The sequence below is a fragment of the Amblyomma mixtum genome, chromosome 8 (genome assembly GCF_055824585.1).
Source record: "Amblyomma mixtum isolate Tamu chromosome 8, ASM5582458v1, whole genome shotgun sequence".
NCBI lineage: Eukaryota > Metazoa > Arthropoda > Arachnida > Ixodida > Ixodidae > Amblyomma > Amblyomma mixtum.
The window spans coordinates 26,407,818-26,424,348 of NC_143019.1; the positions used below are offsets into that span (position 1 = coordinate 26,407,818).

At 45.2% G+C, this 16,531-nt stretch overlaps 2 protein-coding genes across 2 annotated transcripts in view; one reads left to right on the forward strand and one right to left on the reverse strand.

The window, feature by feature from the left end:
• Nucleotides 1-16,531, forward strand: part of LOC149331785 (uncharacterized) — a 297,794-nt gene that overhangs the window by 52,153 nt on the left and 229,110 nt on the right. The gene's annotated exons all lie outside the window — the stretch shown is intronic.
• LOC149331788 (neprilysin-1-like) overlaps nt 1,520-16,531 on the reverse strand; it is a 189,526-nt gene continuing 174,514 nt past the window's right edge. Inside the window, exons 8-11 of the mRNA XM_089556877.1 lie at nt 10,768-10,845; nt 7,483-7,579; nt 3,059-3,288; nt 1,520-2,341 (exon numbers count right to left, since the gene is read on the reverse strand). Coding sequence (XP_089413003.1) covers nt 1,952-2,341; nt 3,059-3,288; nt 7,483-7,579; nt 10,768-10,845 — 795 coding nt within the window. The 3' untranslated portion in view covers nt 1,520-1,951. The remainder of the gene's footprint in view (nt 2,342-3,058; nt 3,289-7,482; nt 7,580-10,767; nt 10,846-16,531) is intronic.

The following is a 16,531-nucleotide window of genomic DNA, read 5'->3' on the forward strand; positions in this document are numbered from 1 at the left end:
AGAATTTCTCCTCCAAAGAAATTCCAGCCGCCGCGGCCGGGATCGAACCCGCGTCTTTTGGGTCAGCAGCCGAGCACCATAGCCACTGAGCCACCGCGGCGGCAGGGAGAGCCTTCGATACGTACAATAAACCACTAGATATTACCGCAAAAACTTGATAACTACACTGATCGATGCACAGTTTCCATGCTGACTTGTGCATTGGCCGGCGTAGGTTACAGTAGTTTCCTCAGACACTGAATATTTTGTTGCTTTTGCTGGCATTAGTAGATATTTGTTTGAATCAGTTTACTGGAGGTAACTGAAGTCGGCATAAAAATTAAAACGAGTTTGAAAAATTGGGTTCGGTATTTGCAAGGCGTGGCAATTTAACTTGTGCGCTCGTATGACAGCGAAACCATTTTTGACGCAGAAATTAGTTTTATTATTCTATGGCTTATGGACATGTATGGAGCTATTAGGATACTGACACTTGTACATTTTAGACTGCCGAGTCGACGTATGAGCAGTTCTGCTATAAGATGAGAAGGTATCTGAACCGTTATTGCCGACTGATTAACGGGTCTTCGTGAGTATTAATATATTGCATTCTAAGTATCCCGTTAGGTTGCATCTTTCATCTCTCTTTAGCATTAGTCTTCGAAAGTTGGTGCAAAGACTTTTAGGGAAGAGTCACAGCATGGGCAAGAATTCTGGCCTGTGCGGCCAGAATGATGCGATCTGGTCGGAAACTGTTTTGTAGAAAGACGCGATTTCCTTCCTTCGCTTCTGAATCCTCAGGATCATAGCGGTATGATTATGATCCAGCTAGAAACTTCTCCACCACAATCATCGGCAAAACAAAGTTTGGAGGTTGAGTGCTTAGCCAGCATAAAAAGACGTCCATAAGTTTGACACTGAGCGCTGCGCTTTTCCAGAGCAAACAGTGTCAGCCCAAAGGATTTTCATAATTCACAAGTTTTTGACGTCGAGCCCTTTCCATACAACCAACAACTTCGTGGCTATACACAACACAGTTAGAGATGCAAAGAAATCTCAATGTTTCATACGCTGCGCCGACATGTCGAGCTGCCACAGCACTTAGAAGCGCATTCCCTCCACCCTGCGAACAGGTGTTGTGCGTACTTGGCTCCTAGTTCCACCTGCCTCAGCTTACACAAAAGGTGACCATGATTTCCCAGAGCTTTGGCAGAGTTCCCTCTTCTCCCTCTATCGTCATCCTTGAACAAGAATCCAAAACGGCCCCGAGAAGTGTTCTAGGTCTTCATGATTGAAAAAAAAATCGCACCAAATCCTGCCGTCTTGTTCTCTTGAGAAGGACTCTTTGTCTCTGGAGCTTCAAAATCAAAGGTGAGAGCGGTATGCTCAATGCGTATGACATTGCGAAGCGCTTGCTAAAAACAGTATTACGCGCTATTGCCGGCATGTAGTAAAATTACTTTATTTTCATCATAAAAAAGACAGTCATAGAGTGAGCAAGAATGAAGGAGGTTGAGGCTCGACAAGGTTCACATCCCCTGTACGGCGGACAACGGCATGCGACAGTATTTGTGGCACTCCAAAACTTGCTATCATAATTTCCCACGCATAATTTAACTGTGAAGCACACAGAAGCTAATAAAAGACAATAATCAGCCCAGCGCAGCGACGCAAACATCTTGACGGGCATGGAAAAAGAAAAAAACAATAAGAGCACTTATAAACCAGTTCCCAGACGCGAACAGTCTTATAACTTCACAACAGCCAAGGGCCAAAATGGGACGCTTTTTACAAAAAATTATTTGAAAGGCTGCAGTAGCTAATGGTCGCTATACAGTGGTACTAATGCAGCTGCTCACAAAGGAAGGAAGGATATGCGACCACTTGACACACATATTTTGCTCTCACTGCTGGTAACACGCAGCGCGGTGTGTGTTCATTGTCTCCTTATGAAAATTCTCGCCTGCTTCAGCTAGAGTTTTGGTGTCAGCTCATCACGCAGCTTGTTCGTGATCGCAGGTACGATGTGGTCCTCTGCCAAAGACTTCTGGATGGCGGCTGTGGCGAACATTTCCGCTTGGGTGTGCTGCGCGCTTTGCGATAGTTCGTCGCCCTCTCTGTCATCTCGACAGTCGACAGTGGTTCGTGGAGACGAAAGTGAGAACGTTATAGGCATTTGATTAATGATAGGATACGTTATACAGCCGTTATCAGTCATCATATGGATATCCTGAATGTGAAATGGGATCTCAAGCAGAATGCTCAGGCCGTGATGTGTACAATTGCATGAGCTGCCAAATCCAATGTCCCATTGAAGAGATGTTACCAGAGGCTTTTCGGACGTCAGGTTAACTTGCACCACCTGCGAAGAATGCGGGTCCATCAAACAGTTAATCACATGTCCCTATTTTACAGGCCCGTCTAGAATATATTGTGTTCTAGCGGCGCTTGCCTGCAGAAGTTTCCGGTTGAGCTGTTACTTGAATAACTCTCTTAAAGAGATATAAGCGTGAAAACAGGTAAGCTTAAAGCGGCGACTTAGTAACACCGCATGGGTGCGGTGTTAACTCAGCCTACTCTTAGCGATAATTCCCGTTCATTCTAAACAATCGAGAAGGTGTTCGGAAATTTCTAGTTTTAAGACATCTACCGAGTTTTTTTAGCACTTATTTTTTTCTTCCACTGTTTCTGTTCAAAAACCTACAGTCCGTTTATTGGCGCAAAAGAAATTTAATGTTTTATATAACGAAAGTCCCGTTGTATATTTCGAGTACTGTCCAAAAGCTGTGTAAATTCACGTGCGACAGTCTGCAACAACAAAGGCACTTTGGGTGAAGTCAGACAACGACACTCAGTTCATTCAAACACTTGCCGGCTCTTTGTAGCCCATATAAATTGCCTTACTGCTGCATATCGATATGGCTGAAATGTTGTCTGCAGGCTTGTGCCCTCACTAAAATCAATATCTCGTAAGCAAGAATCCAGATGCACAAATACAATGAACCACTGGTGCGAGACATGTTTTCTGTTTGTAGATTTGTACACAACTAATAACGCATCACGTGCAGGCAAAACGTACCACAGATTCCATTAATATTTCGTCCTGGGAGACACCACGGAGCGGTCCCTTTCGCCGAAGCCAGTTGAGACCAGCAACCATGTAAGGCTGAGAGTACGGGCCCTGATTTTCAGGCTTCAGTTGGGAGGCGTACATGGGTAGCATATCGTAGAGTTTTGCGTCCAGGTTCTTTTCCAGGCGGTTCTCGACCGCTGTCGGAACGCTGTCTCTTCTTTGACGCAGTATGCGCCCTGAAATTAAAAGAGCGCGAGTAAACAAATCGTCATGGTGCATTGAAGCGGATTAACTGCTGGCGAACAAATTAAGATAAGTAAAAAAATGGCTGAAGGCTTACCATTGCTAAGCACGAAATATTATACGAAATCACATTGGGCCATCCAAATTCTAGGGGTGGGCCAAACCCGTTCTGAGTGTGCCCCAGGCCATTTCCGAACATGGGTAAAGCAGGCGCCGCACTGGCCTTCTCTTATTTCTCTCTTCTTTACCCTTCATTTCACTCTCGCAGGCTTCGAGCATCCTCTCCACCGATGCCCAGTCCAGAAGCGGGTCACCTTTAAAGCGAGACCATCAGACTTAACATCACACGATTACTCCTCCGTCACTTGCTGTGGACTTGCCCGGCTACAGCTTCCGTGAGACGACGTTTCCTAAGAAAGGTTGGCCTGCGATGGGACATTGCAGACGACTATAGCAAGTGGACTCAAGATAATCGCTTTATCGCGAACTTTTGCCGCTTTTTAAGCGAGGCTTGTTTGCACTCCTTTCTATCACTTTCTTTCCTTTTTCATTATGCGTAATGGCAAACAGCTCGAATAAAAAAAAAATACTCCTCCGTCAGTCCCAAAAGTTCCTGATTGGATAAGAGGGTGATGACGTCACTGCCTGCCCCCCACTGCAAGTGGCAACCTTGCCGCAGTAGCATGTCGCCATTAAAATCATGAAATTCAATCATTAAAGCACCAGCTATACAACTGCTAATGCTTTAAGTTTGCTTTAAGTAATGCTTTAACGACGCAGCACGGCTCGTCGTAAGGTGTGTTCTGGTGCACAAGTGCAATTTTGTACAGGCAAGCCTAACCACAGGAGCGAAGCATGCCTCTATTCACCTTTGCAGAACTGCACTTGTGTAAAAAGCGAGAGAACGAACGAAGAAAAATGAGAGCTCATGCTAGAGGCGTACACTGGGAGCCTAAGCATGAGGTCTTAACATAGCAGTAGGACTGATTTTTTCATCTCTTATTCAAGTATACTCTATTACCCCTAGCATTTTGCCCTAGAACCCCGAGAACATTCCACACGCAAGCGCTTTTGCTTAAATATGAGATGTTTCCGACCACCAAGCTATTTATACCACGCTTTAAAACGAGAAATTAGTAATAATAAATCTTTTCTTCATTGACTGGCTAACCCTGAAATAAGTTGCAAAGTACACTAGATAAGAAACGTCGATCAGTAAAATATTAAAATATACAGAACAACATACCGCTTTCAATTAAACACAAGAAAAAATACTACCACGTCTCATAAATGACGTTTCTTTAATAATATGTCCCTAGGAACCGCCTCGGACAAGAACCTATTAGCATACTTTTTACTTTCTCTTCACTGCGTTTCTAAAGGAAATTATGTGTGTTATTTCGTTTGTTTACTTCATGTATGTTACTTTATTCTTCTTACGGGAAGTGCCTTTCTTGATTGTGTGCGATGTTGTTTATTACATACGTATATAAAGTTGCATGACGAACTGTTTTGCTGCCAAATTTAGCGGCTGGTTGTCCATGGGCAAATCAAGCTGTCTAAAAGGCAGCTTTTACTGTGGGAATCCTGTCACCATATATATTTTTGTGGTGAAAGAAACATTATTATTATTATTATGTTCTTGATGTTATGTACAGTTTCGTAGGAAAGCATAGCTTGCTTGCGCCCTCTCAATACGGATTCATAACAGGCAGCGGTACTCACGTGCTCTTTGATTACCTGTCAAATTTTCTGCTAGAAATTTTTAGGCAAAACCAGATCGCTTATGCTCTCTTCTTGGATTAAGCCAAGGCTTTTGATTCCGTTGGTCGGGTTATAGCATGCAGCAATCTGTATCGCTATGGGTTCCGCGTCCACTTTTTTGCGTAGTTATCTGTCACAGCGGTCGCCGATAGTCTGTCTAGGAGGATCAAGAAGAGAGGTAAACTTAAGTTCACTCAAGCAGGAGCACCCCAAGGGTCAGCATTATCACCATTACTACTTAACATTTATGTCAATTATTTGAGTTCGGCTATCCGCTAAAGTAGTATTTATCAATATGCAGACAATACATTTACTATTGCTAGGCATATAAATTAAAGTGAGACAGCACAAAAGAGTGAGGCAGCACAAGATTGCTGTAAAAAATGGCTATGGCAGCCACATGGCCACTCACTGCAAAAGCTGCAAATGCCGTCCCGGTTTTTAGAACACCAAATTCATTGCAAGGTCAAAAGACAGATTAGAGCGTGAAATAATAGAAGCCTATTACATCAAGCAGAGGGGCGATCTCTGCATAAGCCAGCCATCTATGTCATTGTCAGATAAAGAAATTAGGTTTCTTAGTGGGTCTTTGTCAGCGTGATAATCATTGCTTTGGTCCGTTTAGCACGTGTATCTTTATTAAATCACCCCTTGTATCTGGTTTTTCTGTATCTTTTTGCATGCAGTGTGGTTTTTAAGTGGTTTTTGTGTGAATAAACTCAGTTGGAAGTTGGCGCCAGTCCTGTCCTGTTGTGTGTTGTCTCCGTTTTTTAGCGCCAGTACGCCTTTTGCGTAAACATGTCATGCTGCAACCAACTAGCTCAAATCAAAGTATTGCTGATAAATTATGCGAACGCCATGTTCCTGCTGCATTCGATATTACAGAATCCATGGCATGGCTCCAAGAAAACCAGATAAAAGTTAATCATGACGAAATTAGAAGGCGCCGACCAAAAGAAAGGATGAGATGACGTTTCGGCTGCCCCACGGGAGCCTTGTTCACAATGAGGCAGAACGTAGCTGCGTTGTCCATTTTATACACGGCGCAAGAGCGAACCCAGGCACCTGGCGTAGATTGGGGGCAAGTTCCCGTCATTCCGATTAAGCGTACTGGGCAGAGGCACGTGTGATCGAAAAAGAAAAGGACAAGATATCACGCCTCTATCTAGAATCCCTGATTATTCAGACGACAGCGCATACGTATGCGCTGTCGTCTGAATAATCAGGGATTCTAGATAGAGGCGTGATATCTTGTCCTTTTCTTTTTCGATCACACGTGCCTCTGCCCAGTCTATGTTGTGTTTGGCGGATACTGAGTACTCCTTCTCTATCACCTAGATTCTGCATACGTGCTCATATCTGCGGAATTTACATTCATAGGTCGAGGGTAGTCATCAAACAACACTGGCGCAATGATCCACCGGTTAAGCGATGCGCCACTGCCCCGGCAGGTAGATGTTCCAAACCCAGCCACCAGGGGGGGGGGGGGGGGGGGGGGGGCTTGTGACAACCAAGTTGCTGTTGTTTGTTTGTTTATGGGGTTTAACGTCCCAAAGCGACTAAGGCTATGAGAGACGCCGTAGTGGAGGGCTCCGGAAATTTCGACCACCTGGGGTTCTTTAACGTGCACTGACATCGCACAGTACACGGGCCTCTAGAATTTCTCCTCCAAAGAAATTCCAGCCGCCGCGGCCGGGATCGAACCCGCGTCTTTTGGGTCAGCAGCCGAGCACCATAGCCACTGAGCCACCGCGGCGGCCAAGTTGCTTTTAATGAGCAACCTCGCGTTCCTATATGTAATTTCACTTCTACGAGCCACGGTGGGAAGTGTGCTTCAAATCCGGCTGGCAGGTTGCAGCCTGCTACGGTGGGCACGTTGTGATGACGTCACAGGGTCACGTGACATAGGAATAGGTGGGGCACGGGCTTTTCCGCTCACGACAGCGCCGACGATGGCGACGCCGAATGTTTTGCAGAACGCGGCCGCTGGAGAACTTTCTTGTCTACGCGATCGCTCTACTCTTTCCAGTTATTATAAAAAAAGTTTTTAGCTCATTAGAAAGATAGCTTTGTTCACTTTTTAATGGTATGCGTTGTTACTAGAAAGAAATGTTGGTACGAATGAAAAGAGAGAAAAAATAATGCACAAATGAATACTTTGTTCAACTTCCTACTTGCGCGAAGATCTTTGAAAACACTACTGCATGAAATAAAAAAAGGCGGTTTCGATGGCCTAATAAAAGCGACTGGTGCTCTTTCAGCTCTTCGCTCCTCGAAGTGGTCGGATATGTGTTAGCGGCTCTCCACCACTGACTGCTACGACATTACTTCCAGGCAGCGATCGATGTTAGTTCAAACCAAAAGGGGCCAGGGTTTTTGCCAACTGTGCCAGCTTAAACAGCCACTTAAGGGGACGTTCTCACCCACGAATTTCCGCTCTTCTGTCACCGGTGAGTCCCTACCCATGGAAGTCGGCACCTCTCTTCGTTTTAAGTTCACAGCCAGGGATTCCGTCCCGATCTGCAAATAACGACATTTCGTACTCACCTTAATTGCTTGCACAGTTTAAATCATCACACTGTGAGCACGCACCGTAACCACATCGCTAAATTGTTAACTTCGTCGCATGAATCGTAATCGTGGCCTGCGAATTTTTTGAATGCAGGAATGAATTTACGTCGCACAATGTCACCGCTCATTGCCCGGGAGTTTTCTCGGCATGGTTTCCGTCCAAATTACCTGCATTAGTTCACGACGTACTGCTTAAAAGAGCTTTAAAAGTCTCGTTTGTTGTTTTCTTTTTGTGTTCAGTCACAATATCGTCGATTTGAAGTGGGCTAACTGCTCAGGGTATTAAATTGTCGCCCACAATAAAGATGTCGTAATGGTAGACACTCAGGGCATCTCAAAGGAAGTTAGAGAGATTTAGAATAGCGGGCCACAAGGCTTCGGGGCCCGAAAGAAGTAGCAGGCCACAAAGATAGTCTTGAGAACATTACACTAATAGAGCGTCATTACGGCCGAGGAGATAAATGATAAAAAATAAAAATAAGAACATGAAAGTGTTTTTCTTCATATATCTGGTCGCATTTCGGTAGCACTAAAGTTGCACGTGATAACCGAAAGGAATGCAAAATACAAGGAACTCTTTTACCTTTTTTTGGATTGTTTGCAATGTGCAGTGCCATTTCGGCCGGAACACGCAGTGCTAACTTTGGCAAATGTAAGTATTTTTCGTTTCATTTACGTCCGGATCAATAAAAATTACTGCATGAGTAACAAAAAAAACTTCCCCAATGTCAATTCTTTGAGGTCGCTTTTTAGACCAAAATCGTTTACCTGTTCGAACCTTTCGAGCTCTCTGACGTCCGACGGCGCGCGCCCTAACCTAGCAGCTATGTAAACGTGGAAGTCATCATCGTCATAAGCTTGACTACGTCCACTGCAGGGCAAAGGCCTCTCCCATGTTTCTCCAATTAACCCTGTCTTTCGCCAGTTGCGGCCACCGTATCCCCGCAAACTTCCTAATCTCATCCGCCCACCTAACTTTCTGCCGCCCCCTGCTATGTTTGCCTTCTCTTGGAATCCACTCTGTTACCCATAAGGATTATCTTGCGTACACATTACATGCCCTGCCCCAAGCCCACTTCTTCCTGTTGATTTCGACGAGGATGTCATTAACCCGCGTTTGTTCTCTCACCCACTCCGCCCGCTTCCGATCTCTTAACGTTGCACCTACCATTTTTCTTTCTACAGATCGCTGCGTTTCCTTAACTTAAGCGGAATCCATTTTGTAGCCTCCACGTTTCTGCCCCATAGGTGAGTACCGGCACACGGAAGTAATCTGAAAATTTGGGACGCTTTATCGCTGAAATTTTGTGGTGTTAACATGTTCAGACAAAGCGAAAGCTTCGTTCGCCATTCGTTTGCCGTGAAGGTAAGAGACTGAGTGGCGGCAAGGACGAATCGGTGGTGAAGCTAGACGCCTCGCCATGACGGGCGCCGCCATGTTGCCTGAACGAAATTTTGGCAGAAATTGTTGGAGAGGTTAAAAATGCATGATGAAAAAAGAGCGCAAACTAACAGGACACACGCGAGGAAAAGTCACCAGATGTGCAACTTAATGTATAAGTACAGGCGACCACCGCAAACAGCGAATGACGCATGGTGAGAAGGTGAAACACATTAGAAAAGCGGATAACTACAGTGAGTTATTAGTCAGGAGTTGAAAGTAGCCGGCTGTCTATGCAGCGAAATTCTTTGTCTGGCAAGGCCACTCAAGACTGATTGGCAAACCGGTTAACCTTTTTCGTAACGAAAGAGGCTTCTATCACATCAAGCGTCGCCTCGTCCTAATGTCGGAACTGGATGCGGTGCTTGGAAAGTGTGGCGCGCATTTAGAGTTTCGACAGGGTACTGTGTATCGTGAAGAGCGCACGGGCCATGCCTGGTGCCACCGCTCGTCATGGTTGCGAGGATTAAGGAAGACCCCTTGTTTGTCCCCCCCCCCGCCCCCCCTCCCCCACCAACTCTTCGAGATATAAAAGCACTGAGCTAACTGCAATAAACGCCTTTTATTCGCTGACCCATCTCGGTTGATACATACTGGGAGACGACCACGAGAGTCTCTGCCTAGTAAATCGGCGCGCTTGAAATAACGCACGTTCAAGCACCGGCCATTGTGACCGAGGTACACATTATTGCATGAAAATGGAATTCTTTAAGCTACACCCTTTCTACTTTTTTATGAAAGGCAACATGTGTTTAGTTGCGAATGCACTCCGGTTCCCTCGGACTTTTTTCTCACTGAGGCTACAACTATGGGGCCCGATGTGAACATTCGTTGGGGTCAAGCCTGACTAAAAATTGTGCTTCATTTTATTACGTACGGCGTGGTGAAGGTAGCCTTGCCTTTGCAAAATATGGCCCTTAATAAGGGATGTGAGCGGACTAAAAATTGTGCTTCATTTTATTACGTACGGCGTGGTGAAGGTAGCCTTGCCTTTGCAAAATATGGCCCTTAATAAGGGATGTGAGCGGCCGTAACCGATAACTGCGTGCACGTCATACGCGTACTCCGTGAGTGCAAATAACACAATGCTGTCCCTATCTGCCGGTGTCTTACACCCTCGAACGCCATGTTTGAGCAGCTTTCCACGGCTAACGTCGTCAAAATTTATCTTACATGTTGCTATCGCTACGGGCCATCCCCGGGACTCACAGCCGTCTATAATTGTAGACAGGGGACTATGTTGCATCGTGGCACTATAACGGCAATGTCCCAGTCCAGTTGGGCAGAGAGCATTGAAAATTAAGCTCGCACCATACTGAAGAAAACCTGCGTTGCTCGATCAAACAGTTCCCGAGAAAAATGCTCAGAAGCCAAAACACCCCAATAATTCTGTCATGTTCTATAATTTTCACGCGCAATCAGCTCTGTTCGTTCCATGTCGTGCTATTTATACAGATATATATTTCTACAAACATGTGAATTTAAGCACAGGTATGACTTTGAGGCAACAGTGTACTCGGTCTCTTTAAAAATAATTATTTCACCCTCACTTTCTTACTGAATACCAAGCAGGAAGCAGTAGCGCTATTTCAAGATAGGAAGTTACGTGCTAAGCTATACGAGCTCTTTACATTTCGAGCTTTTTTACTGAGTGCCATAACAAAGTCATTTCGCATATGCAGGCGTGTTAACTTACCACTGAAGTCGCAATAACCGTCAAAGTTACAGCCGCCACAGCCAAAGCCGCCATCGGATGACTGTTGATGACAAAACTCTGCGAAAAAAGTGAAAATATTGAAGCGTAAGAACAAGTGTGTAAAGGCGTTAACATATTACTAAACCCTTGCTATCTCCTTGGTTATACATTACAATATAAACCATTTTTCCTAACGCGAACACTTACTTAAATACTACAATTTGGCGCTCAGTGAACGATTTTTGAATTTCGTGGAAAACAGGTGCATCCATCAGTCTCTCGAACTAATAGAAAAGAATGGGCACAGCGCGTGCTTCGGTATTTGTCAAAGCTTCAGAACATGGTGGCGGAAGAAGGGCTCGGGAGACCTACCACTTACAGCTGGGCCCAGTGGCACAAGCAGGAAGCTAGCGGACAAAAGTGAGCGGCAGTTATATATGTACAGTGGATGAAAAAGAGGTGCTCCGAAGGATCGGCGCTGGTGTGGCAAGAGCGACCACTTATACTTCGTTTCATTTACGAGCTGCAACGCTGTGAAAGGTATGAAAGTAGTCCGCCTGATGGGACGCGTGGTACTCAGCGCTTGTTTTCTGGCCGAGTGGTCCAAGACACGACATAGCGACAGCGTGTCGTCAGTGATAATCGCGCATTTGATCAAGATCATGACAAATAAATCATGGAATAAACATACAGGCAAAGCATTTATTACCTTTTGCTCACCACAAGTACGCACTATTTTTGATCGCGGATGTAGGCAGCGCAAGCAATAGCGCCAGCATCGACAGCGTTACACCTCATGTATGAAACAGAGTACAATGTGACCGCAAGTGAGCACACCGATAGGGTCACGGCAAGCGTTCAGCAGGCTCTCTCTACCGATAATGCTTGCGTTGCTATGTGGCAGCGGCACACGCGGCAAAAATTGCAGCCTCAGTCAACATTCAAAGACTCCAACTTTTATATACACCTGTTTTCTTTGTTTACCCGATTCATGCTGAGGAGGTGGAAGCTTTCGTACCGCTCACTGTCCAAATTATCGAACGCAGAGAATAAGTGTTTGCTGGGCAGAAAAAGGGCGTCACTCGCCGCCTCGATGCCTCTAAGCAGGCTACGGCGGCGCGAACTGGGATTTATTTGCTCTTTCTGGCCAATCAGAGAGCCGTTTCATGACATCATGCCGCCGATAGCGATGCCGGCAGCTAAGCTTAGAGGTGTAAGAGGATGAGTTGGACCATCCCACGCGTTTCCTTGGAATTGGAGTACAATTGTGGAATTATATTAGCTGCCTTTCCTTGTGCACTCGCTCATGAAAAAATTCACACTTATTTGTCGATATGTTCAAGAAGTGGTTTTCACCTGGCTGCAAATATCAGGTCTCGCAAAGAAGTGCTCGCAGAGAAGGAATTCGCCTCAAGGAGTGCCGAAAGGTCCTTTCCCTCAGCGACAGTGTTCTCCTGACTATGAGTACGAAGAGCATTTTGTCAGTGGTTACGTCAGTCGAAGTATATTTGCGAAAACATGCTACAGAGACTACCTTGTACAACCTCACCCCCGCTTGAATGCTTGCATCGGGTTGAATTTGCATATGCTGACCACAACGTGGATCAAAGAGTACATTTTCTAAATTTCGTTGTAACGAGGGTATAATCATTCAGCAATAAAAAACGAGCTGTAGTCATCAGTAGGGGATCTTAACAAAGCTCAAGAAGCCGGCAGATGAGACGGCAAATATTAAAGGTGATATGGGTTCAAACAGGCGACCTGCAAGTCATCGAAGGAGGGCCCATCTCGCGCGGGTTGTATGAGGCTTCAAACTGTGATCAGAGCGCTGTAATGCAAAATTGTTCAGCTGCAGAGAAGCATTGGAGAAAGAGAAGCGAGAGCATTAGCTCATTGATAGCTGATACGACCCAAGCTTGCTACACAAACAGGCGTCTGCCAAAAATACCAAACATATTGGGTGCTGGTTGTGTTTCTGTTTTTTCTCCATATTTGAAGTCTCGTTGTACACATTCAGGTCTACAGATGTCGTATTCCTTACCCCAGATGAGCAACCTCCTTATTATCTTCGATATTATTTTCTTGGGATAAAAATAAGAAACATCAACTACAAGGTTACCTCTGGTTACTAAATCGCGTGTAGAATTCACAAACCGATTATGCACTATTCAAAGTGTGCCATAACACGATACACGTGGAGATAAGTGAATTAAACCATATGTGTTGGCGCCTATGTAGGCTTTTATTGACTTGGTGCTCTTTCACCCCTCTGAATGCATGTTACAGAGTGCGCCCGAGTGTTTTCAATAAACAGTCTTATATCGACAGTGTTTCTGCTAAACTTAAAGCTTACAGTTGAATGCAGTTATGTGCTGAGAAGACAGTTGCTAGCGCCACCAAATGAGCGGTAACTCATGCGGTCCGGGGTCGAAATATATCCGGGAATGTGGGAAGAAGTATAAACGGACTTCCCTCCAAACAATCACAGTCCTTTAAAGCGGGCGTGCATCATATATGCATCGAAATCAAGCGCCCCCCATGCTTGGCGCGCCCTTGGAAGCGGCAGGCAAATGAGTGACAGAAAAGTGGTCAAGTAGTATTGGGGAAAAAACTCTCCAGGACGCGTTTCCAACGAACGTCTGCTTTCACTCCTCCACATTGGAGCGCGTGAGTCCGACTATCACTTCCGCAAGTTTAGTTTTTATCTACTGCCTAATACCGGAACTATCGGCATTTGTTCCTGGCTATTCGTCCTGGAGAGTTTTGTCCCGTTTAGTACAACTTTTGTCCCCATTAGTACAAGTTTTACCGACCCGTCGCTAAGAGTCACACTAACTGGCCTCGCCTCCCGCCGCTGTTCGAACACCTGTTATATGAGACTTTTTTCCGTACATGAGCCATTTCTCCCCCTTGCACACTATCCACTCGTGAGATAAGCCATGCGGTTATCTTGTTATTCTTGTCACGAAACTTCCCCCTTTCTTTTATCTAGAGCGAGCGTCCGCCGCTAAAGTTAGCAATGTAAGCCAGGTAGCATCAAGAGCCCGGCGCACACAGTTACATTTGAAGCAAGATGTTCACTAAGATTTCCTGTTATATAATGACTTCCAGCGTACCTAACATGCAAAATTTGTGTGGAATTCGGTACTGAAATATAACAGGGTGACTTGTACAGGGAGATTGCGGAGCTTGCTGTTTGCTTAAAAGCAAATAGCATCGCTCAAATTTACGGTATGACAATTTGTAGCACTTCTCGGGAGTGTACGCATCATGTCTGCAATCACAAGGCATTATACATGAACCACAGCTCATAACACGTTCCTCGGTTGATTCAACTTATCTGCCTTTACATAAACACAAAATGAACAAGGGAGGGGAAAACCTCAGGTTGCTAGAGCCAACGTTTCGACAAGGGGACTTGTCTTCATCTGGGCAAAGCGTTCATCATCGGCAGGGATTATATAGGGCCTTCGCTCCGAGGAGGAAGGCCCCGGGGGTGGGGAAGGAAAGTGGTGTGGGAGGGGACGCGTGTCAGGAAGGGGAGGGAGGTGAATCATCATTCGCTAGGCTGCAATAGTGCAACAACCTATATCCGGGGGGTATGCAATGAACAAAAGGCTTTGAAGGGGCTGCGGCGGGGGGGGGGGGGGGGAGGCGCTGGGTGAACCTGCAAAACTCAGATAAAAGGATTAGTCAGCGTGGTACAGGGAAATGAGGACAAGGAAAAAAAAAGGGGGGGGGGGTGCTGTCGTGTACAGAGAAAGCCAAAAAGTGGGGGCGGAGGGGGTAACAGGAGTGTCATGGTTTCCGAGAATTGGTAGCAGGGGATTAGGAGAAAAAAAAAAGGTGAACAAAGGAAGAGAGTGACAAGGCCGGAAATGGGGTGGAAGATATGACTTGGGAAGGGTGCAAGGAGCGACAATATAGTTATGTGAGGTTCTAGGAAATAGTCTGACCACGTGCAAGACATTTGTTAATTTAAAATTATGCTGACCCTGGAATATACCTGAGAGATTCCAGGTTTCCTCTGGACATGTTGATCCCTGTTGGTTGCAGTGTTTTAAATTTGTGGATTAGGAATGCTTCTCTGTATTTTCTGTCCCTAGTCGATTTGAAGCCTGATTGAAGAATGAACAATTTGAGTTCGTCGAATTTGTGATGGCGTTGATTAAAATGGGTCGACACTGCCTTCTGTTCATTCCGTGTTGTGTCAGCCCGGTGCCCGTTTAATCTGGCACTCATTGTTTGTCCGGTTTCTCCGATATATTGTTTCTGGCAGTAGGAGCACTGGAGCATGTAGATAATATTGGACGATGTGCAGTCAAAACTGGTCTTTATATCGAAACTGAAATCGCTTGCCGTACTTTTAACCGTAGTGTCCCTTTGTAAATGTTTGCATGTCTTGCATCTGGGTCGAGAGCATGAAGTTACTGTCGGTGGTGGTTTCTTACCGAGCCTAGCATGCACCAGGATGTCCCTCAGGTTTGTGTTGCGTCTGTATGTTACCCTTGGTGCGTCGGGAAATATTTTCTTGAGACGGTCGTTACCAGTTAAAATGGGGTGGTATTTCCGCAGGATATTGTTTGTTTGGAAGCGCGTTTGAGTATTTCGTTATAAGTGCAGGAGGTCGTTGACTGTTAGCTTTTGTTCGTTTTTTAAGAACTACATCTCGTTTCAAAGTGGTTGCTCGTTGGAACGCATTATTAAGGGTTGTGTGTGGATGGTTTCTGGTGATTAGTGTGTTTTTTAGCGAGTGTGTTTTTAGTTAGTGTGTTTTTTAGCAAGCTCAAAACCACACTTTACAGGAAGCCTACTGACCGACAACAATACTTAGATTTCACTAGCCATCATCCAAGACACTGCAAACAAGGTATATTCGTAGGACAGGCAACGAGACTAAGAAGAATATGTAGCGACGACGATGACTACCTGAAACACCTCCACTCGCTAAAAAACACACTAATCACCAGAAACCATCCACACACAACCCTTAATAATGCGTTCCAACGAGCAACCACTTTGAAACGAGATGTAGTTCTTAAAAAACGAACAAAAGCTAACAGTCAACGACCTCCTGCACTTATAACGAAATACTCAAACGCGCTTCCAAATATAAACAATATCCTGCGGAAATACCACCCCATTTTAACTGGTAACGACCGTCTCAAGAAAATATTTCCCGACGCACCAAGGGTAACATACAGACGCAACACAAACCTGAGGGACATCCTGGTGCATGCTAGGCTCGGTAAGAAACCACCACCGACAGTAACTTCATGCTCTCGACCCAGATGCAAGACATGCAAACATTTACAAAGGGACACTATGGTTAAAAGTACGGCAAGCGATTTCAGTTTCGATATAAAGACCAGTTTTGACTGCACATCGTCCAATATTATCTACATGCTCCAGTGCTCCTACTGCCAGAAACAATATATCGGAGAAACCGGACAAACAATGAGTGCCAGATTAAACGGGCACCGGGCTGACACAACACGGAATGAACAGAAGGCAGTGTCGACCCATTTTAATCAACGCCATCACAAATTCGACGAACTCAAATTGTTCATTCTTCAATCAGGCTTCAAATCGACTAGGGACAGAAAATACAGAGAAGCATTCCTAATCCACAAATTTAAAACACTGCAACCAACAGGGATCAACATGTCCAGAGGAAACCTGGAATCTCTCAGGTACATTCCAGGGTCAGCATAATTTTAAATTAAGAAATGTCTTGCACGTGGTCAGACTATTTCCTAGAACC